At 44.2% G+C, this 27,484-nt stretch overlaps 5 protein-coding genes and 8 non-coding genes across 19 annotated transcripts; 1 reads left to right on the top strand and 12 right to left on the bottom strand.

Moving 5' to 3' along the window:
• Window positions 1-904: 904 nt before the first annotated feature.
• LOC6581137 (ubiquitin-protein ligase E3C) lies at window positions 905-5,356 on the bottom strand. The gene is made up of 8 exons (XM_002006852.4): window positions 4,567-5,356; window positions 3,738-4,512; window positions 3,266-3,680; window positions 3,088-3,209; window positions 2,291-3,019; window positions 2,086-2,230; window positions 1,324-2,023; window positions 905-1,256 (listed from the first exon to the last, which is right to left on the bottom strand). The coding sequence occupies exons 1-8, from the start codon at window positions 4,900-4,902 to the stop codon at window positions 1,089-1,091; spliced, it is 3,390 nt and encodes a 1,129-aa protein (XP_002006888.1). The 5' UTR covers window positions 4,903-5,356; the 3' UTR covers window positions 905-1,088.
• A 553-nt stretch (window positions 5,357-5,909) lies between these two features.
• On the bottom strand, window positions 5,910-8,170 carry LOC6581136 (7-methylguanosine phosphate-specific 5'-nucleotidase). Of its 4 annotated transcripts, none has more exons than XM_015164622.3 (2): window positions 8,082-8,170; window positions 5,910-7,423 (listed from the first exon to the last, which is right to left on the bottom strand). In XM_015164622.3, the coding sequence occupies exon 2, from the start codon at window positions 7,345-7,347 to the stop codon at window positions 6,352-6,354; it is 996 nt and encodes a 331-aa protein (XP_015020108.1). In that variant the 5' UTR covers window positions 7,348-7,423; window positions 8,082-8,170; the 3' UTR covers window positions 5,910-6,351. The 4 variants fall into 4 exon arrangements, with proteins under 4 accessions (XP_015020108.1, XP_015020106.1, XP_015020107.1 ...); XM_015164620.3 differs by having other exon boundaries at window positions 7,908-8,140; XM_015164621.3 differs by lacking the exon at window positions 8,082-8,170 and adding an exon at window positions 7,722-7,811.
• A 69-nt stretch (window positions 8,171-8,239) lies between these two features.
• LOC6581135 lies at window positions 8,240-17,672 on the bottom strand. 3 transcript variants are annotated; one of them, XM_032730737.2, is made up of 5 exons: window positions 17,520-17,672; window positions 13,413-15,823; window positions 12,656-12,816; window positions 8,677-12,596; window positions 8,240-8,606 (listed from the first exon to the last, which is right to left on the bottom strand). In XM_032730737.2, the coding sequence occupies exons 2-5, from the start codon at window positions 15,820-15,822 to the stop codon at window positions 8,483-8,485; spliced, it is 6,615 nt and encodes a 2,204-aa protein (XP_032586628.1). In that variant the 5' UTR covers window position 15,823; window positions 17,520-17,672; the 3' UTR covers window positions 8,240-8,482. The 3 variants fall into 3 exon arrangements, with proteins under 3 accessions (XP_032586628.1, XP_032586627.1, XP_032586629.1); XM_032730736.2 differs by lacking the exon at window positions 17,520-17,672 and adding an exon at window positions 16,370-16,760; XM_032730738.2 differs by lacking the exon at window positions 17,520-17,672 and adding an exon at window positions 16,555-16,760.
• Window positions 17,673-18,776: 1,104 nt separating this feature from the next.
• On the bottom strand, window positions 18,777-18,870 carry LOC6581134. The gene has a single exon (XR_047687.2). It is a non-coding gene; the product is annotated as a small nucleolar RNA Me28S-Gm1083 (small nucleolar RNA).
• A 162-nt stretch (window positions 18,871-19,032) lies between these two features.
• On the bottom strand, window positions 19,033-19,130 carry LOC6581133. The gene has a single exon (XR_047686.3). It is a non-coding gene; the product is annotated as a small nucleolar RNA Me28S-Gm1083 (small nucleolar RNA).
• Window positions 19,131-19,279: 149 nt separating this feature from the next.
• On the bottom strand, window positions 19,280-19,373 carry LOC6581132. Its single transcript, XR_047685.2, has one exon. It is a non-coding gene; the product is annotated as a small nucleolar RNA Me28S-Gm1083 (small nucleolar RNA).
• Window positions 19,374-19,534: 161 nt separating this feature from the next.
• Window positions 19,535-19,628, bottom strand: LOC122757826. The gene has a single exon (XR_006357992.1). It is a non-coding gene; the product is annotated as a small nucleolar RNA Me28S-Gm1083 (small nucleolar RNA).
• Window positions 19,629-19,789: 161 nt separating this feature from the next.
• Window positions 19,790-19,884, bottom strand: LOC6581131. The gene has a single exon (XR_047684.2). It is a non-coding gene; the product is annotated as a small nucleolar RNA Me28S-Gm1083 (small nucleolar RNA).
• Window positions 19,885-20,036: 152 nt separating this feature from the next.
• Window positions 20,037-20,127, bottom strand: LOC6581130. The gene has a single exon (XR_047683.2). It is a non-coding gene; the product is annotated as a small nucleolar RNA Me28S-Gm1083 (small nucleolar RNA).
• A 196-nt stretch (window positions 20,128-20,323) lies between these two features.
• LOC6581129 lies at window positions 20,324-20,415 on the bottom strand. Its single transcript, XR_047682.2, has one exon. It is a non-coding gene; the product is annotated as a small nucleolar RNA Me28S-Gm1083 (small nucleolar RNA).
• Window positions 20,416-20,519: 104 nt separating this feature from the next.
• Window positions 20,520-23,018, bottom strand: LOC6581127 (H/ACA ribonucleoprotein complex subunit 4). Its single transcript, XM_002006849.4, has 6 exons — window positions 22,910-23,018; window positions 22,485-22,847; window positions 22,095-22,346; window positions 21,630-21,904; window positions 20,971-21,387; window positions 20,520-20,905 (listed from the first exon to the last, which is right to left on the bottom strand). The coding sequence occupies exons 1-6, from the start codon at window positions 22,920-22,922 to the stop codon at window positions 20,702-20,704; spliced, it is 1,524 nt and encodes a 507-aa protein (XP_002006885.1). The 5' UTR covers window positions 22,923-23,018; the 3' UTR covers window positions 20,520-20,701.
• Window positions 21,453-21,594, bottom strand: LOC6581128. The gene has a single exon (XR_047681.1). It is a non-coding gene; the product is annotated as a small nucleolar RNA snoR639/H1 (small nucleolar RNA).
• A 143-nt stretch (window positions 23,019-23,161) lies between the features above and the next one.
• LOC6581126 (zinc finger protein 277) lies at window positions 23,162-27,282 on the top strand. Of its 2 annotated transcripts, none has more exons than XM_002006848.3 (4): window positions 23,162-23,200; window positions 25,786-26,038; window positions 26,096-26,478; window positions 26,537-27,282. In XM_002006848.3, the coding sequence occupies exons 1-4, from the start codon at window positions 23,177-23,179 to the stop codon at window positions 27,239-27,241; spliced, it is 1,365 nt and encodes a 454-aa protein (XP_002006884.2). In that variant the 5' UTR covers window positions 23,162-23,176; the 3' UTR covers window positions 27,242-27,282. The 2 variants fall into 2 exon arrangements, with proteins under 2 accessions (XP_002006884.2, XP_015020105.1); XM_015164619.3 differs by having other exon boundaries at window positions 26,542-26,697.
• The last annotated feature ends 202 nt before the right edge of the window (window positions 27,283-27,484 follow it).

The following is a 27,484-nucleotide window of genomic DNA, read 5'->3' as shown; positions in this document are numbered from 1 at the left end:
ACAAGTAAGAAGGCTCCAATCAAGGCTGCTCGCCTAGGAGATACTCTGAACCCTCTAAGCTGACAGCGCGTGGGCTGCACTGCAGTGAAATGAAACGTTCAGAGCGTGATAAAATGTGTGTACATTCCAAAGCACAAGTCTCTAGTACGGACAGACGGACAGAGCTATATCGACTCAGCTCGTCGCCCTGATAAAGAATATATATACTTTATGGGGTCTGCAATGATTCCTTCTGCCTGTTACATACCTTTCTCAAAACCATTATACCCTGATTTCCAGGGCCAGAGCGAATGGCACTTGCACAGACCCTTAAGCGCTCACCACTAATCTGCACTTATGCAGCCAAGCTTCAATTAGACGAAGTTCTTCTTGAGTCAGATTGAACGCAACAATTTTCTCAGCGCTCGTAGCTTCACAGAATTCGTTGTAGGTAGGGACACACGTGTGTCGAATTTTATTAAAATAACCTGATTTCCCGTTTTCATTTACCCAGGTATAATAATAATAAGCTATTATCAAGTAGTTCAATTGCTTCAAACAAGTTCAGTATCGAGTTTACTAACCTTATGATTTATTGTAAGTCAATAGATGCAACAAAAGTATTTTAATTTGAACTTCCGCTTGCTTCCGCCCCAATGGAACGGAAACAGCGGCCTATACGCCCCGCACAGACATATCCAGCCACTTGAATGGAGCCTGGTCAGTCGAGTGAGACAACTCGAAAATTCAACTATGTAGCTTTTAGGTCTCAATTTCAACATTGTTAAACGATAACGATTCCAAAACAAATTGTTTATTCGTTTTTTTTTTTTTTTTTTTTTTTTTTCTTTTTTACATTTATATTGTGTCCTACGAAAAAAAAAACACAAATCAACTAAAACGAAAACTTGGAAAACAGACCTCATAAGCTTCATACTTTACATTACACAAAATATTACGTTTATCATAATTACATAGGTAAATGAACTGGAATAGTTTGCTTGCCAGCCATCGGTTTTATTGCTGGATGGGAGTCCTGTTGTTCCCAGTGTGGGTTTATTGCATTCGATATGTGTGGGTAATTGATGGGGTAGATAGCAATGCACACCTTAGCTAAGTTCGAAGCCCACACCAGACTGTATGGCATAGATTAGTTTCTCGCGCATCTGTTCAGCATTCTTAAAGGGCGGTAGCTTCAGGAGGTTCGTGCAGGTGCTGGCTGTGGGCAAACGCTCCATATCCCCAGCGTTCTGTATAAAGAACGGTGGATCCAAGTCCTAAGAAAAGCATCAATAATAGCAATAATTATGATAACGTATCGGCTTTGATGCGTATATAGCTCACCTTAAAGCCCAGCAATGGGGGTCGTGAGCAGCTGGTGACAAATTTGAGCAGTTGCCGTCGCTGCAAATCGTCAAATCCCTCCACAGCCTCCCAGAAGGCGACAATTGACGGATGTTCTGGGGAATATTCCCCGCCATATTTGCAGTGTTTTTTCAAGTCCTCTAGATCGATAGGTATTTCGGCGCCCGATATGAGTATTTGCAGCTCTTTGTTGCTGAACATGTAAAGCCATTCAATGGGCAAGACATTGGACAATCCCTTGCGGAAGGCTTTGCAGTGACGCTTGATTTGCACATTGAGCTTATAGTTAGCTATTAACTGTAGGTACTCGATCCGATTTGAATTGGTCACCGGTGTGCTCTGACCCTGAGGTTTGAGCTCCACCACCTGTGTCTGCCCCAGCGAGCTGCTGGCGACTGTAAAATCTAAATTCAGTTCACTAACATCACCCGGATAGTCCTTGAGGTAAAGTAGATTCTTGTAGAGTTCCGGATCTAGTGAGGCCAACTGATGTATATCTACGTCTGAATATTTTCCAGCTAGTTTGGTGAGGAAAAATTCGGCCAGCGGAAGCTCCACCAATAAATTTTCATAGATTGCTTTACCCAAAATACGACCGATAAAATAATAGTGCTTTTCAAAGTCACTAAACAGATCTGCGACATTCGGATTAGGATACAGTTTGTTATCCGTCGTTACCCTAAGAAGAGAATACACATTAGTATTAAATCAAAAAAAGTTGTTCAATTGTTATCATCTTACATAAAAAATCCCCGATTGGGATCAAACGATGTTTTTATGAGCTCCGACAGAAATTCTCGAAACACACCACCACCATCAATGCCCGCCTCATCCAATCCCAACTGCGAAACAAACTGTATGCGAAACTTCAAGCGTAAGTCCGGCTCTGAAAGAGACATGGCCGATTAGTAGACAGAGAGTGGTAATCAATATTAAAGCTTCATACCATTCTCTGGCCGCAGTTTGTCGTAGGCATCTTCATACAAATGCGTACGACGCACAGTTACCATAATAGAGGGCCCTTGCAGAAAAGCCTGCAGATGACCCTGCACGCGCATCTTGTTAGCGGCAACCAGACCCTGCAGTATGCTCACGCGCTTACTGAAAGGCACGACGAAGGGTATTTCGCGCAATATGGTAATAGAGCGTTTTTGCTTGGTCGACATGGGCGGCCCGTTCTCAAAGTCTTCGCGTGTGAAGTCGCGTATGGGTTGAAATGGGCGTATACCACGCATGCGACTGCTGTGTGTCAACGGCAGATCCGTTGGCCTGTCCAGTGGCAAATCCAGCCGAGAAACAGTCCAATGCCCTTCCGGGCAAAAGCCAAGCCGCAAATCTCGCGAGTGTATTTGATTGAGCACAAATACGACGACATTTAATAAATTGGCCCAAATCTGCTTCTGATGACGCAGCGTTTTGCCATCGGCGTCTGTGTGGCCTAGCACACTGCGAAAAGCGAGCTCCACCAGGCCCAGGCTAATGTCCTTAAGCGTCTTCGACATTTGCACTATCTCCGCAATGGAGAAGGGCATAAGTCTCGCATGGCGCAGAGGCGCCGCTTCCAAAAACTTTTTTTCGACGAATTCCACATCGTGCAACGTGGGCAACAGGCGTCCAAAGAGCATGCAAAAAGTGGCTAATAGAGGTATTGTACGGTCTACGCCCTGCTGCTTGGCTGCAAAAGTATTTCGATTAGATACACATTTTAAGTACTTTCGCTGACCTTTTGTTGTCTTCACTTACGGACAACACCCTTGGATATAAGTGAAAGTGGGGATGAAAATCCGAGCTGAGTTGACTCAGCGGCCAGCTTAAACCAAACAGCACGTATGAATTTTGGCGTGAAAGCCAAAGTGTAGAGCAATCTATAAAATCAAATCAGAGATAACCATAACAGAGCTCGCGCTACGATGAATTTTACCTGTATTCATAGACTGCATGCTTGTTGTAAATCATCAGATTGTGACAGATCTCGCATAGCGCATAAATCACCTGGCTTTGCTCAATGTGCGGCTCAATTTGCTGTACAATGAAGTCCACTCGCTGGGTTTCGTTTAATATGGCTATCGATTCTAACAGGCTATTCCGCTCCTTGCTGCTCAGCTCGCCTGGCGTGCGGCAGGACTGCTCCATGTCGTAATCGAGCGTGCGAGTGGAGGGCTGTCCCTCGTCCTCCTCGCCAGACTCATCCGACTCATCTTCATCGTCGGAGTCTGTGTGCCGATGTGGTGTCGCATGCGTGCGCAGCGTAGATTTGGGCAGCTGCAATATGTTCGGCATCATTTGAGCAATGACACGCACATAGACAATTAGTAGGTTGCTCTGTTCTAATGTGCCTGCAGATTAGTCAACACATTAAATATATTTCCATGAGCGAATATTTGTATACGCACCTAGGTGGCTGCGATCCAGCACCAAGAGCGAGTTTAGCAAGTACGAGCTGAACAGTGCATCAGTTGTCTGCGGCTTTGACGACTTTGCTTCCCCATGCACAATCCCATAAAACACATTATTAGTGCTAACATTATCTGTCGCTGTGGCTGTGGTTGTGGGTGTGGCTGTAGTCGTGGTCGTAGTCGTGGCTTCAGCAACGGACGCCGCCTCGGTGAGATCCAGTAGTGCATGCAGCGTGTGCATGAGCAGCGCATAAGGAAAGTCTTTGCTCTCCGCCAAGCAGGGCAGCACGAAGTTGCGCACTGGTTCTGTGTGAGGTGTGGCTAAAATATCAGAAATGAATTTGCGGCAAAAGAGCTGCGACAACTCGCTGCAGGGCTGACGCAGCGCCACGCTTAAGGGCCGCAACATCAGCTGCATCAGCGCATCAACAAACGGAGTGGGAGCGTGCAGTGTCTCGCCGTCCAGCGGCGGGCATTTCTCATCTAGCAGCTGGCGCAAGCGCACGAAATAGTTGCGTTTGATAAGGAAGCCAAAGACACACTCCAGATACTTGTACAGCACTGTCTCATCCTCCACATAGCGTTCCACGGCTGCCACTGTAGTGAAAGTCTCCAGCATGCGTAGCGGAATAGCCTGCGCCTTGTGCGGAAGCGCCAACTGCAACAGGCACGCGTCCAAGACCTTGCACACCCGCAGCAACCAAACGGAATCTTGCGCTGAATGCTGGAGCAGACGTGTTGGATTTCGCAAAATCTGTTGACAAACTTCAATCTGGAAAGGCAATCAAATGAGTATTGATATAGCTATTTGCTAAAAGGAGCTCACCAGTCTGTCGCTGTCCTTGGTCACACGATTGCTGTAGAAAAAATTGAGGCGACGTAACAGGAAGCAGAGGCTCACATCCTCCGTAACGCGATCCCGGTGCGCCTGTAAATACGCATCAAACGCCTCCCTTTCGGCTCGCTTGCGTCGCTGGCGATGGATGAAGGAGCGTGCATACGACTGCAGAACGACTGCACCGTGAGTCTTCTGTCGCAGCTCATTGCGCTTCTGTCGCTCGAGCGCCGCCTTCCGTATCGCCGTGTCTCGGTCGCAGGTCTGCGAGGCGCCTCCAAGACTTTGCACTGGTCGGCGCCGATACTCACCGTCGAACCCAAACATGACACTGCAATTGTTCTGCTGCGAATGTTGTTGTTGCTGCTGCTTAATTTTCTCCCAGCTGATCAATCGCACTCCCCCACTCAGCACATAATTTTTGTTTCTTGATTGGCCGACGTCTTTGCACTATTAAAAATACCAAAATGCAAAGGACAGCGGCGATGCCACGATTATTCGCTGATTCAACTCCAACCCAAAACACACTTTTCACTTGACTACGTTTAATTTTCTGGATGCGTAAAAAAAAACTTGCTAAAACGAATGATTTGTATATTTTTTCTGTGGTGCGCAAAAGCGCTAATTAATGACAAAAATTGACAGCTGTTCGTCGCTGTCCAACACTATGCGACTTTACAGTGTTATTAACCATCAAGGGAACAGTTGAATATCATTGCGAACGTTAGAAAAATTCCTCTGAATTTCATGTAACTAATACTCGTTTAAAATGTTTATTCTATTTTTGTTTCTTTTTATAATAGTGTTATGAAAGAAATATCAAGCAACCTTTATATATAGTTGATCATTCAGCACATATATTTAAAAAAAAAAAAAAGTATGAATTTAAAAGAAAACTTGTAGTATAATGTAAAATAATGTAATTTGTTTATATATTTTTGTCGTAAGCGTTTACATATGTTCCAAAATATTTATGTTCCATCATCAAAATATTGAATATGTGCCAAAACAATAATATATATGTATATTATTTGTATACAAATATTTTGATAAATAAGCGTCTCACATTCCATAGTTTATTTTTATTTCTACCCCGTCTCATTGATTTTATATCCCCATAAGTAAATATGATATATTCGAGTAGCTGCCGTAACAGAAGATCAGCTGATGAAACGTAAATACAACAGCTGGGAACTTGCAAGTTGCAACTGATAAAAACATCGGAAGTTCGCGTCAACCAGAAAAGTAAATATGTATATCAAAATCATTTTTCCTGGCATAGCGACCTCTGTATACACTCACCGGCCTCCAGAATTGATGTAAACAGCGAAATATGCGAATCGGTATAGTCTGGTATTTATTTCCATGTCTACTCAAGTACAATTTTTGTAAAATTACTAGGTAAGACGCTAATTTTAGCTTAAATAAACAAAATCAAATGTGTGCAAATATATACTATATATGCATCCATAAGTTATAAAGACTTAACTGAATTTTAGAGAGCCTGATAATAAAATTGGAATGAGTTTTAGATACAAATGAATTAGTCTATTTGTATGTAAATCCACGTACATACATATAGAGAGCAATTACCAAACTCTGAAAAACTGATAATAAAATATCAATTTTATTTTTACATGTTACAATTTTTTTCGAATCGGATGAGGGACCTTTTAAGCCTAAACTGTCTAATTAGTAGCTTCTGATTCTGTTCTGTATTCTCACTAATAACCGTCAAATCCAAATTACCCATAGGAAAGCAATCGAATATCCATTTCACAGTGCAGCATTCGGCAAAGCTTGTATAGAAGCTGTTCCATTGCTTGCGTGTGGGTGACGCATTTGATGACGGTTGTCGATGAGCGCGAGCAGAGCTTGAGGCACACTCATGGTTTGATCGTCGACGAGCACAATGTCGAAGGCGTTCATGTACTTCTCCATGTTGGCCTCTACGTGGTGGAAGAGGAAGCCAATCCTTAGAATGTGCGAGGACGCTGGCACGCCGGCCGCCATGTCCGCGTCGCCCAGGGAATCCCCCATGACAATAATATGATCACGCGTATGTACCAACTCGTAATATTCACCGCCCTCGAGCACAGTTTCGTTCTTGTTGAAAATGTGAATCATCGGCTCCTGAAAGCCGTCCAGTAGGCCATCCCGAAAGCGCAGAAAGTTCGAAACGACCTTTACATTCGGCTGCATGATGTTCGCCTGCTGCATCAGCGACACCACCGAGTTGCCCAGGCCGGCGGAGAAGACGAGAACCGGAATTTGCAGACGCTGCAGTGCTTCGAAAAGCTCATGCGTTCCGTCACGTAGCGCATGCTTAAATTGGCCAGCCATTTGATCCAATTCGGCCAGATCGAAGGCGAAGCCACTGGCCAGTTTGCCCGACTGCGTCCACCACTCAATCATGTACTGCACCTTGTCGGGTATCGGCATATGCGGATCAATCTCGATGGGATGGTACTTGTGAAAGAGCTTGTCTATCTCCTCTTTGAAGTTGTCCGGCAGGGACTTGCACGAGTTGAAGATGCCAAAGCTCGAGGGCACAGCAACGCCGTCATCCGTGCGCTGCTTCGTGATCGTGTAATCAAAGTCGGATACTATCTGCATTCGTTCCGGTCCCCCGCAGACAAACTCGTTGATAATCCGTTCCACACGCTGCGGATCGCGCATTCGACAATGTTCCTGATTCAACTGTGGAATATCCTGAATGCGCACATAGCCCACGCGATCCTCCTGCGATTCGTTCGATTCGGTGACACCCATTTTACTATTCGTGTGGTGCCTAATGCTCTTCCTCCGATCTGTTCGACGTGTGCTAGGCCCGAATAACGCTCAATGACTGAAAAGAAAATATAAGAATGGTATTACTCGATGTGCTGTCGTTGGCAAAAGTTCGCGTGTGTCGGGGAAAATTGTTTACTGGTATTCTCATACATATGTATATATGTATAGGTATATGTATATTTACAAGGGTGCAGGTGTCTGTGAGTTTGTACTTAGAGGTGAGCGATTATGTATCTTTAGGCCGAAACACAATATTACAAATACGATCTTATTTGGTTTGGTTTCAACTATTTCTGTTACATTTGATTGAATTTGTTCTCAAAATCCCTATGCATTTAAGCAGTCGGAATTACTTTGTGTTTAACAATGTCCCCTGTGTATTTCACGAATCCGCTTTTAAGAAACATCATTCACAGAATACGAATATAATTAGCACGAAATTCAGTTCATACATCCAAAATTATTTATTAGCATGGAACTACTGAATAGTTCATCACTATCACGTATGTACGTATGTATGCATGTGTTTATATACATACATATGTACGTATGCAAAGAGATTCGCGCATTCTTAGCTGGCCTTGATTGGTAGTTGTTGCGAATTTGTGTTTCTTTGGTTCTTGACGGTTTATCAGGCTTTCGGGGAAGCTTTTTTGATTTTGCACTTATATATTTGCTGACACTAAATGCCGCACAAGCATACGCGTATTTACTTTTCGATTTGCATTCCCTGACTGCGCACTGCGCACCCACAACACAGGCTATCAACCGCACAACACAAACAGAACGCCGTGAACAGCTGTTCCTGTTCCGCCAGAACGAAATGGAACTGGAACAAAACGTGAGGCCGAGTAAAACGAAAAAGTGGGCATGAGGTTTTATAACTTGTTTATTTTTGTGCTCTCCTCTCTCCTTCTTTCTAGCTCGATGGTTCTTTTGTTTGTTAACTGAATAAAAAATAAGTTTCCTTCAATTCAGAATTAAGGATACATTAACAACTTAATTATATATTCATTAAATATGAGTTATTCTTATTCTATCTGCTGCGCGGGTATTTTTCTACAATATTCTTTTTTTCTTTTTTTTTTTAGAAGTGACTTTCCTGGCCACCCTTTCAATCTTCGATGACAATGGGAGCTGCAAGCGGGTCTTTTTGATTGTGACTTTTATTTTCAAATGGCAAAAACTTCCAATCGCCTGGCAAAGAACCCTTCAGGCTCAATTCACGGGACAAATATCTGCAATTGAAAAATGAAACACAATATTAGCTACAATAGTCGACAAGAGTCTATGCGTCGGAATAGCTACCGGTTGAGATAGTCGCTGGCGGCGTGGCCAGTTTTGAACGAGTAGAGGCCCTCATCTGGCAGCTTGACCATAAGCTTGCTGTCCACTAGCTTGGCTCTGAAACGAGGCAAGTTCTTGGCCACCAGAAATCCATTCTTCTCTTTGGCATTCAGCAAGTGCTTCTGTGGCTCCACAGCACTGGGTGGCTTCGGTGCCAAAGTCTTAAGCCCTGTGGACTGAGTTGTCTTGACCGCCGACTTCGGTTGTGGAGCACGCGTCAGATGCGGCAAATTGCTGCTGGCATATGTCTGCTTGGGCATTCCAGAGGAAGCTGCCGCACCCGCTGGCAGTTCTTGGATCTTGCGTTTGGCGCCAATTTTGATGGGCTCGGCGGCAGGCAGTGGAGCGGCTTTATCCTTGGTCCTCATCTTGGTGATTGTTAAGCCGGCTGTGGAGTTGCCCATTTTAATGTTGCCATTGGTGTTGTTGCTCAACAGCTGCTGCAGCGTGTTATTGACCTTGGGTGCCATCGGATCCTTGCCGGCACTTGCTGCACTGGTTGCCGCTGTCGGGGTACACCGCTGCACTGAGATGCGGTTTATTTTGGCTGGCGGCGGCTGTGCATTAAGCTCGCTGCTGGCCACGGCTGATGGCGACGGCGCCGACGTCTGGGTGAGCTGCACCTGTGGTGTTAGGAATTGTGTAACTGGCACTGTGCCGCACACCGCGGGCACGTTCGAAATGAAGGGCATGAACGCGCCGGCTAGAAGATTGCTATTGATTTCCTTGACCATGGCCCCTGTTTGGGGAACAGCTGCTGTTATGTGCAGGCTGCTGCTGCCGCTGCTGCCGCTGCCGCCGTCGCCGTGGGGCAACGCCTGAATAGTGAAGTTGATGAGCGGTGCGGATGTGGGCGCCTCCTGTGCCGTCGCATTTGGCTGCGCCACCTCGTCCACTGGTTTATCCTCGTCATCGTCGTTGATGACGATCACGCAATCATCATCATCATCAGTATCTGCTGCCTCTGCACCTACAGCTGCCTGCTCCAACGTGTTCAACGCTGGCGAGGACTCCACCCCAGCTGGCAAATCAATATTGAAGTGCACTTGGCCATTGATCTGAAGCAGCCAGAAGGCCATGGTACGCTTTTCACGTTGCACCGGAATGTTGTGATTCCGCTGGTAGACCTCGCGCAGCATCATCTTGCCATCCACACTTTGCAGCAGCACTAGCACAGGAGGCGGCGTGTCCAGGGGCAGCGGTCCGAAGTAGATGACCCGCTTCGAAGACGGCGTTATGAAGGCATCATAGGGGGCGTCCTGGAAGAACTGCAGCTTCACCATCTTATTGGTGTCATGTGCGACGCGGGCCACATTGTGTATGCGATCCAATGAGATCATGTCCTTGAAGGCAGGCACAAAGATATGCGAGAAGTCATCATACAAATTAAGCACTAGCCAGCGATGATCGTGCGTGTGTGGCTCCGGAATCTGCAGGTCTGGAATATCCGCTTGCATGACTTTACGGAACTCGATGTTGCTGCAAATAAGTGAGGGTTCCTTGCTGTCGGCAGATGCCTTGCCCCCCCATGCGGATGTAGGGACGGGGGTAGGCGCAACAACTGCAGGGGAACCTAATACTGAGCGGGATGTGGATGCAGCAGCAGACGGCGCGCTCTGTGCAGGTGCAACTGGAGGCGGAGCAGGAGCTGGAGCTGCAGTTACAGACTTGGAGCTGGCTGCTACAAGCGGTGCTGCTTTAGTGCTAACAACACTCGCCGCCGCCCCTAGAGCAGTCGCTGCTGGCCGCTGATGACGTTGCTGCTCCCTAATGCGCTGCTTCACCATCAGAGTGCAGAGGACATTTATCTTCTTTGTCAGTACGGGATGTGTCTGCGGCGTTGGCTTGGTGCACGCGTTGCCCTCCATGTAGCGCAGGAAGCCCTTTACCAGCCAGTACTGCTGCCTGCCCTGCATCACCACAGCCAGGCGACTCGTGTTATCGTTTCGTTTGCCCTCGAGCAGCATGCGCGCCATCAGGGGCAAGCTGTTGCGGTCGGGAGCGAAGTGCGTGTTGACCACGGCAATGGCGCCACAGATGGCTGGCATCATGTTTGTTATCGTAGCCGCCAGGAAGCTGTGGTTCTTCATTTGCACATCCCAGATGAACACATAGTTGGACTGGAAGGCGGCCAGGAAGTTGGCCCACTTGATGATGCACAATATCTCCTCGTTCGGAGCTGGGATTATTTTGCTCTCGCGCTGCAGCGCCAGATCGATGTCCTGCATTTTCTTGCTCACATGGGTGTTCATCTTCTTGATGACTTCGTTGTAAGAAGCACGGAACGAGACAGAGTCCACACTCGGACTGTCTTCATTGATAGCCATAGCCATGGGCATCTCATTGCTGCCCACGGCAACATCTAAGGCGTTGGCATTCAGCGAATAGCAAGCTGATATCTTGGGCATTTGAATGTCCAGCTTGGGTGCGGGCTGTACTTCCTGCGGCTCTGTCTGCTTGGCTGTTTGTTCTGCTGGCCCTGTTTCCTCTGCTTGTAGCTTCCTTCGCTTGACCTCCGGTTCTTCCACGTTCGCTTCCTCCTTGGCGCTGCGTTTGCTTGCCATAGACTCCGCTTCACTCTGATCCGAATCATCGGCCACCTCAATTACTGTTAGCTCTGCAGTCTGAGCCGATTTCGCCAAGCGGCGCTGTTGCTCAAGCTCAGAGCGATAGTAGCTAACGGCGCTGGCCACACGCTGATCAAGCAGCGCCTGTGCTTTCGGAGTCTCAGCTCGTGTTGCCTCCACGCGAATGCGATCCGCACGGCGTCTGTTCAAACGCAAATAGCAGTTCCTGGGCACGGATACCACACGGCGACACAAATTGGGCCGCGAGCGATAGTAGCTGAAGATGATATCTAGCTCGGCGGGACGTTGAGGCACCACTACCACGGCTGGCACAGGTGGCACTTCCACTTTCAAAACAGGCGCTGGCTTGGGTAGCAGTTTAACTGGCTGCAGCCTAATGGTAGCACCGTCCTTGCCCAGTTGCTTCTGGGGCGTTATTTGCTTTGCTGTTTGCTGTTGTTTTGGCGGCGATGCTTGTTTAGATGGTGGTGTCTGCTGCTGCTTCTGTGGCATCACCTGTTTCTGTGGCAGTGGCTGCTGATGTTTCTGCTTCTGTGACTGCTGCTGTTGCTTCTGTGGCAGGGGCTGCTGTTGCTGATTTGGCTGCTTTTGTGGCAGTGGCTGCTGCTGCTCCTTCTGTAGCTGTGGCTGCTTTAGTACCGGCGACGTCTGCTTTTGCGACTGTGGCAACTTCAGCACAAGCGGTGGCAGCTTCTGAGGTTGGGTCTTTGCCTTCTCTTTGCGCCGTTTCTTATTTGACTCATCGGGCGGCCGCTCGAAGCTGTAGTGAGCGCGAGTCGCCAGTTCGGGAACATAATGAGGTATGGGCAGGTCGTCTTTCTCCTTCTCTATTACAACCGGCTTGCCGTCGACCGCCAGTCCGCCGCAGAAACATTTGTATAGCTGATGGGTCATGCAGAAGGTAGCCAAGTTGGCGACATCGGGCAGGCGGCGCAGCGCAACCTGACAATGCTTCAGCTGCTCAAAGTCCGTGTCCTTTATTGAGCACGGCTCACTAAGCGACATGGGAACGCTCTCGGTGCTTCCGCGCGTGCATTTCAGATTAATATCGCGCTTTGCAAACTTGCTGGGACGCAGTGACCCCTCATCATCCTCGATGGAGTCGTCGAAGTCCTCGTAGCGCTTGGGCGCCTTAGTGCATCGACGCTTCTTGTCACACTGCGTCTCGTTGATGAGCAGCGTCTCGTTGTCGGTCAGGACCAGCGTCGAGGTGAAGTCCTTTTCCATTTTGGCCAGACGCGCCGTTGCCTTGCGACGCAAGTTGAAAGCATCTTCGTTCGAGAGACCGCGTCCCTGCAGATGAGCGACAGTTGGTTACACGAAACGGATGTCCAAATACTTTTAATACTCACGTCAGTCTCCACGCGCATAATGCGCGTTAGCTCGGCGCCCGTGCAGCTGCATTCCAACACGCAGTCCGCACGCCCGCAATGCTCCCGAGGGGCCAGATCCCCACCCACGCTCTCGCAGACACAGCCCAGTTGACAGTAATCCTTGCTGCACGGTTTATTTGCTACAAAGGGGAATTTGCATTAAATGTAAATTACAGTTATCGATAAAGGCAATCGATTTTAGCTGATGTTTCTATATGCTGTTCATAAAGCTAATGAATAATGAATTTATTTTAATGAGCAGAATGTGTCCTATAATAATCCTTTTTCGTATTCGAATTTAAATTTATAGGCAATTATTTTAGTCAAAAAATTTAAATTCTCCAATCACTGACTGCTGGCATTGACCAGAGTGCTGCTGGTTACTTATGATATATGTATGTATGTATGTATGTACATATGGATATATGTGTGTATGTTTGTCACTTGAAGAACGCCTAATTGTCCCTTGCAACAATATCGATAAGACCATCTTGGTTATCGATACTACTTGCAATGCGATCGGGAATAGTATATTTACACTATTCGAATATTTATCATTCATCAATCAATTGCTGATTAAAAATAACTATTTCAAGCCTCGAGAGGCTGACAGAATATTAATATACATATTTACATATGTAGATAATATGTGCGAATCACATTAAGTAGAATTAAGAAGTGTGACGTATCTAAAGATCTACTACCATCTTAGCAATGGTTCAGAGCATAGACTTACCATCCTTGGCTATGGCGGCCGCATCGATTATGGTGGCATTGAGGCGGCGCAGCTCTTTGGCTAAGCGCTGCTGTTTGTTGGGGCGTGGCTTGCTGGTGACTTGGGAGGATTTAAGCCCCGTCTTGGTGTGGGCGTCGCCTTCAGCCGCATCCGAATTGGCGGCACCAGCAGACTCCTCCTTAATGGGGCTTACATCCAGAGGGAGGCCACGTACCGCATCGACATCAACGCTGATGAACGAGTTCTCGCTGCAGCTGATGGCTACGGTGTTGATCATATCATTGACCATGTCCGCACAGTCCAACGCAATCGCATCTGCATTTTCGGGCAGCAGTTTGCGAAACTCTAAGTCGCGCAGCTTCTCCGGCGGTTGAGAAGCACTAAAGCTCTCGTCCAGCTTCTCGGAGCGATCGACAACGCGGCGCACTAGAATGTGATTGCGATCGTTCATATAGGGAATCACAAATGTAAAGCTCTTGCGCCTGCCGACATTTGTGGACTGGACGGCGGCCTGTGCCTCTGCCTCCCGCATGCTGTTGGGCGATTCCTGCAGTGTGGACACGCTGAACTCGGCCCACTCGCGCGTGATGTCATGGTGCGGCAGAATGTACTGCAAATACCGCTTGGCGATCTCATTCAATGGTCGACCCAGCTGCGGCTTCACGTCCAGATGCACGGTGGGCATGCTGACCACGGCCATGCTCCCGCCGGCTAGCAAGAGGGCGGCCGTGTCGTCGTCTAGCGGCTTCTGATATGGCTTCTGTGAGAGCGGGCAGGGCCTGAATACGGCTGGCAATGGATACTGATTGAGCTTCTGCAGTTTGCCTTTCAGCTGACACTGGCGCGTGGGGATCACTTTCAGCTCATTGCGCAGAGCCGCGTCCACGCACCGGCTGCTACACTGCAGCGTGGCCAACTCCTGCGCAGTGAGCGCGTTGCGATGCGGCTGCTTTTCGCGGCGCGCATTGTTTCCCTGGCTGCCAGGCAGACGCACCATCTCGCCATCAATGCGGATGACCTGGTAGTAATACTTATCCGTCTCCGTGGACACGTAGCTGGCCGCCTGCCAGCCCTGCCGGGTGAAGGGCATTTGAGTGATGGGCGACTGCAGCTGCTGCATGGCGGCGATTTTCACCTTTCGCTGGCGCTGCTTGCGCTGCAACTCGCGGTAGATGTTCGCCTCGTTATTGATGATGGCCATTTTTTGGTTCTTGGAGCGCTGCAGATAGTGGCGGCGTTCGGCAACAGTGCGCAGCTTCTGTAAGCTGTCCGGCACCGCCGGCATATCCATATGCGGCGGCACACTGTGCGCCGTGACACGCCCATCCTGGTACATGGGCTCGAGCAGCTCACGATCTGCCGAGCGAGTATCGCGCAGATTATTCTTCTTCATATACGCTTCCAGCGCATCGCTGACGAAGGCCCCGTTGCCATCGACCGTTTTGCAGCTCTGTGGCACCAGTGGAGTGAGCAGCATGCCCGGCTGATGAGCGCTGTCATCGAATTCGACGAAGTCTTCACTCGCCTCGTCGTTAAATCTAAAGTCGGCTGTTCCCTCATCGGCGGGCTTATCGCTTGGACCATGCAGTTCATTATCGGAGCTGGAGAAATTCAACTCTTTGGCAAAGGTCTTCACACGCACTTTATTCATTAGCATGTCCAAAAATTTGCTGTCCGACGCCTTTTCTGTGGAAGGTTCAAGCCGCTTGTCGGCTTTGCTTGTGGGCGACACAGCAGCTGGCTCCAGCAACTCATTTTCAGCTGTAGGTCGGCGAGCTGGCTTTTCTTTAGATATTTCAGATCTTTTTAATGTCCCTTCGATTATTGCTAATAATTTTGCTGACTCATCTTCTATATGTTGCTCTTCCAGCTTATCCTCTTCTGCCTGCTGATGACTTGGCTCCGCCCTCTCTTTCTCTATGTCCTCCTGCATATTGTCCTCTGGCTGCTCTTGGCGGAGCTCAACGTTTTTATTCGCATCTTCGATCAGTGATAGACCACGTTTGCCGCTCTTCAGCAGCTCCAATTGCTGCTTCATTTGCTTGGACAGCTCCTCGCCATACAGCTCCGTCTCCTCGTACTCCTTCACATGCCCCATTTTCTTGTAATATCGTACCATGTTCGACGACCATTGCTTGAAATTAGCTTTTCGTCGTTTGATCATGCGCTTCAGTCGTGGGTCGAAGAGAAGCAGACGGACCCGGCGTATGATCACGACCCTGTGATTGCGCTTGCGCCATGCGTAAGTGCGGAGCACGCAGCGCGGATTTAGAGCGTAGATAATGAATCGCTTTGCATTAGGCCAGTTGCTGTGCAGAAACTCCTGCGAAACTGGATATTTGTGTTTCAGATAGAGAAATTTTCTCAAATCGTTGCCTTTGAGGACAATACGCGGCAGTTCCTGTATCATCCTAAAAATAAATAAATAATTATAAGCCTTCATTCGACATATTTTGTACATTATTTAAAGATACGATTTTCCCTATCGCCGCGTCTATTATAATACGAAAACGTAATCCATTCAATGAATTGTTATTAATAAAAGCTTTACTAGGGTAGGGGCCCCCTAGTATCTCCTTAAATAAATTCAACTACTGTATAAAATGTGGACTGAGTACGTCAAGATATATCGGCGCATATATTTGTGATAACCCGACGACGGCACTTTCATTAAAAGCTGGGCAGCACTTTTTCGGTAATCGAAACAGGCAGCACTGGTGCGCTTACAGATACACACAGGAATCACCTGACGCACGAAAATGTAATTAAAAGTCATCAGCTATACACAACACTATTATCAATTTAATTTCATATGCCCAGACATCAAAAAGGAATTGCTCCGCAACTTTAATCTGTTCAATACATACATATCTTATAGAATATCAAGTTATCGAGCCTCACAAAAACATATGACATGTCCACATGTCATTTGCACATTCGCAAAAGGGAATACACACCTCATTTAAGCCACACAAATTAAACGGCAAATGCCGCACAGAACGGTCACAGGAATTGGCCTAGTTATCTGAACGCCTTTGAATAAGCCTCGCACACAACAGATTCCGCTCGCATAAGCACACACACACACCCACAACACAACAAAGCAACAGCAGAGGCAGAGGCAGCTACAACATTTTCTCACTTTGCTGTTGCACTAATTCCGGGTTTCAGCTAATGCCAACATAGTCGAATTTTCGTTGACATTACGCATGTGCACAATGAAATGACATTTTCAATTAATTAAACTTTGATTCCAATTCAAGAAGAACGCGTGTATAAATTTTACGATCACAAACAGCTCTGCCTCTGCACGGGCCCTGCGACGACTGGCTTCTGTGTATGTGTATGAGTCAGTGTAGCTGTGTGTGAGCGTAGGCCAGTGTCTGTGTGTGGACCCGTTTTCAGTCGTTCCAACGAAATGCAATGGAATGGCACAACAGTAGTATTCTTATGTCATACACGTGCAGATGTACCTATGTATGTATGTACGTACATATCGTAAGTGTATTTCTGCAATGTACATATGTAAAGCTGTGTGCGTACGCACGTGGTCGCCGATAACCGTTTTATTTTGGTTAAAGAGGAAAAAGCGAAGCAAGAGATATCAAATTTAAAACCAACAGATATTAATTAATATTATTATTACCTTACGAATTATTACTTAACGCATTAGTTTCAGAATCACCTATAATTTATTAACTCTACACAATAGAATAAATTTAAGAATTGCGATCTTTTCTACTTTTTAATAGAATTTATAACTTTAAATGTCTACTGTTATTAAAATTTTGTTAGTGAAATTTTCAATTTGATTATTGCTATTATATTCCTCAAAGGACACAAGATTGCTTAGCTTGCAAACAAAAAACTACATTCCGTAATGCGTATTAAATAAATCGATAACCTCAAAATAAAATCCAAGATGGCGTCGCGGCCGTACGAATTCACGTATACGGTTTTGCCGATCGGATGCGTAAGAATTTAAACCACCGACAACTCTTTGTCACACATACAAATGAACGGTAAAAGTCCGAAGAGAAAATGTAGACTAGCCGAAAGGGTCCTGCCAAGTAAAACTGATATCGAAATAGAAAGTAAGACACTTACCTGCACAGACCTGTGCACACACCGAGCACTACTATACTTCCTTCTGTCCGAATTCAAAGGGGCACTCTGATATCTCAAACTTTTTTCACCTAAACGCGCAATTACTTGCGCCACTCGCTGCTGACGTACTTAAAAGCGCACCACATACGAACTAATACATATATGTATACATACACATTTCGCATACATATATCGACGACTGCATGATGAATTTCAATATGGAGACCGATAACAGAGCAAAACAGGCAGCTACGTGGAATGAAACGCAGGGTTGCTGAGCGCCAAAAACTTGAACACAAGTGATATTCGAAGCTGCATAAAAGCTGTTGAGAGCCACAAAACTAATTACTAACCGACTCTAAATGTTTCAGTTTATCTGAATTCCGTGAGCACTCCTGTATCTTTCCATTTGATTCAAGCGTCAGAGTATAAAATACATGTTTAGTGTTGACTTATATAATTAAAGCACTCTACCTAACTACTCATAACGAGCTTGCTCAAGGTGATTCCACGTCAGCAAACCTCAACACATTATCGTTTGATAGGCGACGGTGGCAACCCTGCAGATTCCGTTTTATTTAAATGATTTAAGGTTAGGCGTTGTCACGAAGTGTGCGCCACTAAAAGACTTTATTTATAATTGTAACGTTTACTTTTATTTTATGAATATTAATACAAGAAAATTAGGTAACACAAAGCGTCACGTACTGTACCTGTAAATGAACAGAAAAAATTAAACAGTTAATTCAAAGTTGATTGATTTAGATAATTCAATTTGAAAATACAGTTCAGTAGGACCTATTTTTGAGGATTGTGTTGTTGCGGTATTTGTGTATCATATCACATGTTCATATTTCCTTTTTCATCATTTTAAAGGTATATGCTTTATGAAGTCAGCATTGTGAATAGACCCACCTTGTAATTACCGCAAATGCGAGGGATCCATCAAAATTCTGAAAATTAAAGGAAATATATAATAGTAAAATAATTGCATTACATTTTTAAAATACCTAATTAGAGTTTTAGTTCAGTAGGACCTATTTTTGAGGATTGGGTTGTTGCGGTATTTGTGAATCATAACAAATTCAGATTTCCGTTCTCATCAGTATACAAACAAACTCTAAGCTACTTTAAATACAAAAGATTTTTACCTTTACAAGTCAAAGCGTTTCGAAGATTAGCTCCGTAGTAAGCCTGCAATGTAAATTCACAGTTTATTAGCTTAGTTTTATAAATGGGTTTTGATATATTATTTAAAAATTATTTTCAGTAAGACCAATCACGCATTCAACATTGGAAGTTTCTCTTTATTTTCAGATAGGGGCGAAAGCTTGAAGCTCATCATGTAGAAATCAAATATAAATATTATTAAATGTTTCCATTGATACATTTATATTAAATGCTTACCTTATCATATAATTGATTCGAAAAATACTTTCCAAGATATGACTGCAAAATATAATGAAAGGCTCGTTAAGCACAAATATATGTTAAATTTTAAGATATTCAGTTTAGTTTAATTTCAGTAAGACCAATCACGCATTCAACATTGGAAGTTTCTCTTAGTTTTCAGATAGGGGCGAAAGCTTGAAGCTCATCATGCAAAGATTAAAGCTAAGTATTATTCAATATTCCCTTGACATATTGCTTACCTTATGAATATAATAAATCTCGTGAAGAATATTCCCAAAGAATTATCTGCAAAATATAATAAATGCTCGTTAGGCACATATATAATATAAATATTTTAAGATTTTGTTAGTTTCATTTCAGTAAGACCAATCACGCATTCAACATTGGAAGTTTCTCTTAGTTTTCAGATAGGGGCGAAAGCTTGAAGCTCATCATTGAAGGATCAATTTAAATTATGCGAACTTTAATGGATACTAACCTTTAATAAGCACATCACCAATATTTTGTGTATTTACAACAGCCGTAGAACACCTATAAAAAAATGAATTGAAATTTTGATTAAAATTGGATTCACAATTAAACTTTGTATATTGATTTAAGAAATGTGCGTTTCAGTAAGACCAATCACGCATTCAACATTGGAAGTTTCTCTTAGTTTTCAGATAGGGGCGAAAGCTTGAAGCTCATCATTGAAGGATCAATTTAAATTATGCCAACTTTAATGGATACTAACCTTTAATAAGCACGTCACCAATATTTTGTGTATTTACAACAGCCGTAGAACACCTGTAATAAAATGAATTGAAATTTTGATTAAAATTGGATTCACAATTAAACTATGTATATTGATTTAAGAAATGTGCGTTTCAGTAAGACCAATCACGCATTCAACATTGGAAGTTTCTCTTAATTTTCAGATAGGGGCGAAAGCTTGAAGCTCATCATGCAAAGATTAAAGCTAAGTATTGTTCAATATTCCCTTGACATATTGCTTACCTTATGAATATAATAAATCTCGTGAAGAATATTCCCAAAGAATTCTCTGCAAAATATAATAAATGCTCGTTAGGCACAAATATAATATAAATATTTTAGGATTTTGTTAGTTTCATTTCAGTAAGACCAATCACGCATTCAACATTGGAAGTTTCTCTTAGTTTTCAGATAGGGGCGAAAGCTTGAAGCTCATCAATATCTCAAGATTATTTGTTAAATTTTAATCATAATTGCATTTACCTTTTCATTTTAGGAGTTTCTTAGACTCGTTTGCTTAGCAAGACAATCTTTCGGATTAAGTTCTGCAAAATATATATACAAAAAAATGTTACTAAGCTGATTAATAAGATTGAAATATTTTTATCATTTTATAAAGCCATTCCCCAAATGTTTTTCTTTTCAATTCAGTAAGACCGATCTCGCATTCAACATGAGAAGTTTCTCTTATTTTTCAGATAGGGGCAAAGCATTTGAACATTTTTTATAAATTTGCAATCATCATTCAAAACTCACCTTTTAAGTTTAAAGCTAATGCACTTTCTACCTAAAAATCTAAAAAGTGAACAGAATAAAATTATATATTCATAAAGATTTACAATAAAATACAATTTATTGCATTGCGAATGTCACTTATAAATGCTTGAAAATTTGCATTTGTACAGCTCACATGAGCAAGAGGCGGTCTAAAACTTTAACCTTAAAAGCTATGAAAATGCTCTCGAAATTGTAGAGGATTAATGCCTAATGCCTAGATTAATAGAAATTATTGTATCCTATTCCTGATCTTCTCTGTCTCTATCCTTATCTTTCTTCTTCTTTTTCTTCTTCTCCTTCTCAACAGGTACTTCAGCAGTGGACTCTTCCGCAGCCGGCGCCTCTTCTTCTCCCTTATGCTTCTTTTTCTTCTTCTTCTTTTCTGTAGTTGCGGGTGTGGCGTCAACTGCCCCTTCCTCTGCACTAGATGTGCTATGTTTGCGCTGCATACGGAAATTCTTTTTTAGATTCAAATTCGATTATATATAATTCATGCATTTCTGCAAACCTTGCTGATCTCATTGGAGCCATTTGAAGGCGTTGCAGCTTGCGGGGCGACAGCTGCGGCTGGCTTCTTGGCATTGTAGTCCACAAAGCCTGTTAGCCATTCTTTTGGTGTGTTTTCATTGGGTCTGCCAAACTTATCCAGTTTGCCAGCAGCAATGAGCGCCTTCTTGGCCGAAGCCTTAGGTCCCAGTCCCCACTTGCGCGGATATGTGTCACGCTCCATGATCACACGCTTGATCTTTGCAACGACGCCATGATCGCACGAGGACATAGTTGCTGTGGTCATCATTGCAATGGCGAGGCAAATTGCCTCGCCCTTTGTGGTGCAGATGACGATCTCCTGTTCTATTTCAATGCCATCCTCATAGCGCAGGACGCCAGGCAACATAATTTTGGCACCGTAGCAAACAGCATTGACCTGATGGAAATTAAAAATAATTATGTACGAACTATATATTTGCTAGTTTTAATATATATAGAATATGTCGTCTGAAAATTACTTTGTCAGATACGCATGGTGGGCGCAACACCAACATACACACATCAGCGGCATTTCTGTTCCCAGTCATAGTCACAGTCGCCGCTGGTTAAAATACGAACGACTGCCGGCTTAATATCTTGGGGTATAGCTTACAAATCTCATAATACTGTGCAACATACCGAACTGTCCTTCATGATGATGCGTTTGTGGTTGATTAGCAAGCCCTCCAGTGGCTTGATCACGCGACGCAGCATAGACTCGTCCTTGTGATTCTCGTAGAGCCACATGGCATCGAGTACGTCATGCATGGTTACCATGCCATCCCGCTCGGACTGTATGCCGGAGCGAACACGACGCAGCTCCAACATCTGGCCACCTACGCCAAGAACTAGACCCAGATGGACGCACATGGTACGTATGTAGGAACCGGCTTCGCAGCTAACCCAAAAAACACCTAAACACGTAAGTATAGAGACAAAAACAACAGACTGTGTTACCAATATGACTGTGCATTCGCTAGAGCAAATACTGTAATTATGCTGTGTTCCATTGCATTTTTAGCACTGTGCGCCTCTGTCTTAAGCCAGACGGTGACGCACTGGCTGCATTTGGAGAGTAAAGAGTGCTGTATTTTGTTGACTTACCCATATTACGTGTTTCGTCGTAGTCCAGCAATTTGCTGTCGTAGACTGTGCGCACACGTAGTTGACGCTTCACAGCAGAGATGAGGGGCGGGCGCTGGAAAAGCGCACCACGCAATTTCTCCAAGCCCTGACGTACCTTGGCCACCGACTCAACGGGACCGTGAAGTTTAAAAATAGCAACATACTCTTTGCCGGCACTTTGTTGCGACTTGACAAGACGTGTGGCGCGGTCAATGCAGACAATCAAGCAGCCTGTGTTAGAAAATATGCGTAGGCACGTGCGTCAGTAACGATTTTTAGGTTGGATTGAAAAAGTATCGCGCGTTAGATAGGAACGAAATATCGAAAAGCCAACATTATCACAATTTTAGTCGGCACGATTTAACTTACCTGTAACCTTCGGATCCAATGTACCCGAGTGCCCGGTTTTCTCAACTTTCAATATTTTCTTAATCCATGCGACCACCTCGTGCGAACTGGGATTTGAGGGCTTATCGAGATTAATGAAGCCGGTTTTGATGTACTCTTTGATATCACGATTGAGCGGCGAAGAGCCATGTGCTAGCGGAGTATAGTGATTCGAGCGTATGTTCAACTTATCAAAGTTTTTGAGCAGTAGAGGCCACTGGGAAGTGTCCAACTCGGCTATTTTCGACGATGGTTTTATTTGAAATTGGTTCTGTTTCTGCAGAGTTCCAATGTCTTGTCCATCTTGTGGCTCTTCCTTGATTTTCTTCTTTTTTTTGCGAGAATCTGAAATTACGTATTACATATTTGAGCACTTTAATTGGTGTTTTTTATTTATGGTCACTTACCAACGTCAGTCATTTTAATTAATTATACTTCTGATACAATACGTGCGATGCAAGAATACGTCCGCACGTGGCGGCAGGTTAAGGAAAATGGCCGAGCAACGCACGTGTTGATTGAGTTGAGTAGTTGAGTATCGAACTAGTTCCAATCACTATCAGATTTTTTTTTCGCATAGACTATCGATATATAACAGTGGTCATCAATTTATATCTAGTAGTGTTAAAAATTAATAATAAGAAATAATAAAAATTCATTAAGTGAAAACGACAATGATATTATTGATTGTACATATTGTTAGTATTAACGTCCAAGTAAATATATAAATCATTTATTTTCTGCTTTTCAACAAAATTACTTTTGGTATTTTGGCGCATAAGTATAGAGTCACTAACCAGAGAACACATAGACCGGACAAGTAGTGTAAAGCGTTTTGCACACTTTTTTTCGGGAGTTATCTCCCAGACACTTCGTATTTGCTCGGCTCTTCACTTTTTGGGTTCGAGCTACGAAAACATACGAAAGCACAATCATTTCGCTTCATGCGCTCGACCGAGATGGTCAACTGTTGAACAAAGGATCCATCTGCGCTGAATGTTTCCCTTGCTCTCTCTCTCTCACGATGCTCTCTGCTCTCTCAAATATGTATATGTATGTATGCATGTGAGCACAAGCAGCGCTCACAAATTGAAATTTCTTCGCAGCGAGAGCCCATGCCTACCCTTATGTGTGAAGAGTATACCGAACTTTTCAAACCGTTTGCCATGCGTTTTCGTTATTATTTGTGGGAAGGGTATGAAGGCGTTGGTGCGCATAATGAAAATGTTTTCGCGACGAGCATGCACACACACACTGTCCCTTGCTACATGTACTATGTACTGCATGTGAGCACAAGTACGCTAACGAAAATTGAAATTTCTTCGCAGCGAGAACCCATGCCTTCCCTTCTGAGTGAAGAGTATTCCGAACTCTTCAAGCCGTTTGCCATGCGTTTTCGTTATTATTTGTGGGAAGAGTATGAAAGCGTTGGTGCGCATAATGAAAATGTTTTCGCGACGAGCATGCACACACACACTTACAGTATGCTACATGTACTATGAGCATTTGTATGCCTGTGTGCGAAGCTCTTGCTGCCTGTAGCAATTTTAAATCCCAGCATTTGCATTTGGTCGATCTTGTGAAGTGCTCACATACATATGTATGTATGTATGTATATACATTTGATTGTGTGTACGCATGGGAGGCGCTGCTCACAATTTTGGGATATAACTTGTAGAAGCACTTGTATGCCTGTGTGCCTTTACATGTGCGTGTGTGTATGTGTTTGTATGTATGCATGGGAGATGAACATTGGCGTGTGCCTCCCTCAACTTAGAATGGTGTGAACGATTTTGGGCTTTGATTGAAGAGGCGCGCTTATGTTTAAGTACCTGTTTTGATTCAATTATCGTGGGTTTACCTATCAGAATGAATGTTTTTTAAAAATGTGGTACCTGATTAATCCAAATTTTTGTAAAAATTATCAATTTGACCTGTATTTACGTATTCATCTTTTTAAAAAGGTGTCAAATTGACCTACATATGTATGCACAAGTGCAAGGGTTAAAAAAACACATCCCATTTTGCCCATTGGAATTAATCAGGTACCACATTTTTAAAAAACATTCATTCTGATAGGTAAACCCACGATCATTGAATCAAAACAGGTACTTAAACATAAGCGCGCCTCTTCAATCAAAGCCCAAAATCGTTCACACCATTCTAAGTTGAGGGAGGCACACGCCAATGTTCATCTCCCATGCATACATACAAACACATACACACACGCACATGTAAAGGCACACAGGCATACAAGTGCTTCTACAAGTTATATCCCAAAATTGTGAGCAGCGCCTCCCATGCGTACACACAATCAAATGTATATACATACATACATACATATGTATGTGAGCACTTCACAAGATCGACCAAATGCAAATGCTGGGATTTAAAATTGCTACAGGCAGCAAGAGCTTCGCACACAGGCATACAAATGCTCATAGTACATGTAGCATACTGTAAGTGTGTGTGTGCATGCTCGTCGCGAAAACATTTTCATTATGCGCACCAACGCTTTCATACTCTTCCCACAAATAATAACGAAAACGCATGGCAAACGGCTTGAAGAGTTCGGAATACTCTTCACTCAGAAGGGAAGGCATGGGTTCTCGCTGCGAAGAAATTTCAATTTTCGTTAGCGTACTTGTGCTCACATGCAGTACATAGTACATGTAGCAAGGGACAGTGTGTGTGTGCATGCTCGTCGCGAAAACATTTTCATTATGCGCACCAACGCCTTCATACCCTTCCCACAAATAATAACGAAAACGCATGGCAAACGGTTTGAAAAGTTCGGTATACTCTTCACACATAAGGGTAGGCATGGGCTCTCGCTGCGAAGAAATTTCAATTTGTGAGCGCTGCTTGTGCTCACATGCATACATACATATACATATTTGAGAGAGCAGAGAGCATCGTGAGAGAGAGAGAGCAAGGGAAACATTCAGCGCAGATGGATCCTTTGTTCAACAGTTGACCATCTCGGTCGAGCGCATGAAGCGAAATGATTGTGCTTTCGTATGTTTTCGTAGCTCGAACCCAAAAAGTGAAGAGCCGAGCAAATACGAAGTGTCTGGGAGATAACTCCCGAAAAAAAGTGTGCAAAACGCTTTACACTACTTGTCCGGTCTATGTGTTCTCTGGTTAGTGATAGAGTCTAGTTTGACCATCTTCAGTTTTTTACTGGGATGAACCAGAATAATGAATAATCATATCGATAGATACTATCGAGCTTTCAAGTCAAATTTTAAAAAATTCTCGATTAATATTTCTACATCTCTAGTTTTGTTTGGGTTACCAAATGGAGCAAGTCGAAGAACGTGGAATTGGCACATTAGTTAAAGAAAATTCTCAACTAAAAGCTACAAGGAACACAGCCATAAGGTGCTTAAAATGTGACAAAGTGTTTATATTCCCTGGTGATAAAGACGACTGCTTGGCACACCTGTACCTCGAGCATCGTCTGGTCATAGCAGATGTGGAGGACATAGCGCTCCTAGAGGACTATCTTCAATACTGGCAGAAGGAGTTCCAAAGTAAATTTATTCGTAATCTTATTAATAAATGACACTTTAATCATTACTAATATCTAGCACATGAGTTCGAACAGTACTGCACGACAATGTTTCTGGATCAGCTGCCAGATGGAAGCTACTCCAAGAACGAGAAATATTATCTACTCTGTGATATCCTGCCGCAGGACTTTGAGTTACGCAAGCAATTACAGGACCAGCGGCTAGCTGCTGCACTAGAGCAACATCAATTTGAGCTAACGGATCGTAGCTTTAGCAAGGAATGCCTTTTCTGTCGTACGGTAATTAAAGGATTGCGCGCTGACTACCTGGAACATTTGTTCGACAAGCACTTTCTGCTTGTTGGCAAGCCAGAAAACTTGGTCTATGTGGACGAGTTGCTCGACCAGTTGGAGGACAATCTAAACAAACTATTGTGTCTGTACTGTGAAAAGATATTCAAGGTAGACTTAGCAGCATTATAGTATTCATTGCTTTACCTAAAGTTTCGGTTGTCCCCAGGATAGGCCCACGCTGAAGGAGCATATGCGCAAAAAGGGCCACAAGCGGATAAATCCCAATCGGCGTGAGTACGACAAATTCTTTCTGATCAACTACAATCGCTCGACCTCAAGGCCTGTGTCGCGCAAAAAGCCGCGAGAGGCGCGCAAGTCTGGCGCATCTGCAGACAATGCCAGTGTGGACTTTGACAAGCACTTTGCGCGCCAGGACTCGGATGGAGACTGCGACTCAGATTGGTCCGACTGGGCAGCTGATGGCGAGCCTCATGTCATCAAGTGTCTCTACTGTGCTCATCAGGAAAGTCAGTTTGGTATACTGAAGCAGCACATGATCGAGGCACATCATCTGGACTTTGAGGCCGTCACCAGCTCCTTAAACTTCTATCAGAAAATCAAAGTTGTAAACTATGTGCGACGGCAGCTCTGCCTATTGCGTTGTGTTTGCTGTGATTTGCAATTTGATGAGTTTGAGCTCTTGGCTGAGCACATGGCTAACGAGTCGCACTGTGTCATCGGCGATCGCTCCAAATGGGATAAGCCGGAATTCTTTTTTCCTTACATTGATAATGATGGACTCTTGTGCGTGCTGGACGACAGCCCGGGTGACGACTTGGATGCAGATGTGGTTCGCATCATTTCTGAAGATAGCGTGGTGCAGATAAATAAGGATGCTGAGCGTTTATCGCTAGAGAATTTTAAACTATAAACTATAAATCCTACTGCAAATAAACAAATTATTTAAATGAACTTCGATAATCGCCAACTGAATACGATATTTAATATATCGAAATTTAAAGGTTTCTAACGATACAGAACTATTGTATGAATTAAAACAAAGGTAAAAAAAATATGAATGATTCATCACTGTGTGCAAAAAGTAGTTTTTATAATATTAATAAAAGCAATTAGCGGCGATACACATAAATGTATAAAAAAGGTATCAACATAT

The sequence above is a fragment of the Drosophila mojavensis genome, unplaced genomic scaffold, assembly GCF_018153725.1.
Source record: "Drosophila mojavensis isolate 15081-1352.22 unplaced genomic scaffold, ASM1815372v1 contig_82, whole genome shotgun sequence".
In the NCBI taxonomy this organism is placed as follows: Eukaryota; Metazoa; Arthropoda; class Insecta; order Diptera; family Drosophilidae; genus Drosophila; species Drosophila mojavensis.
Note: the sequence above shows the minus strand (reverse complement) of the source record. Positions and strands in the feature narration are given on the sequence as shown.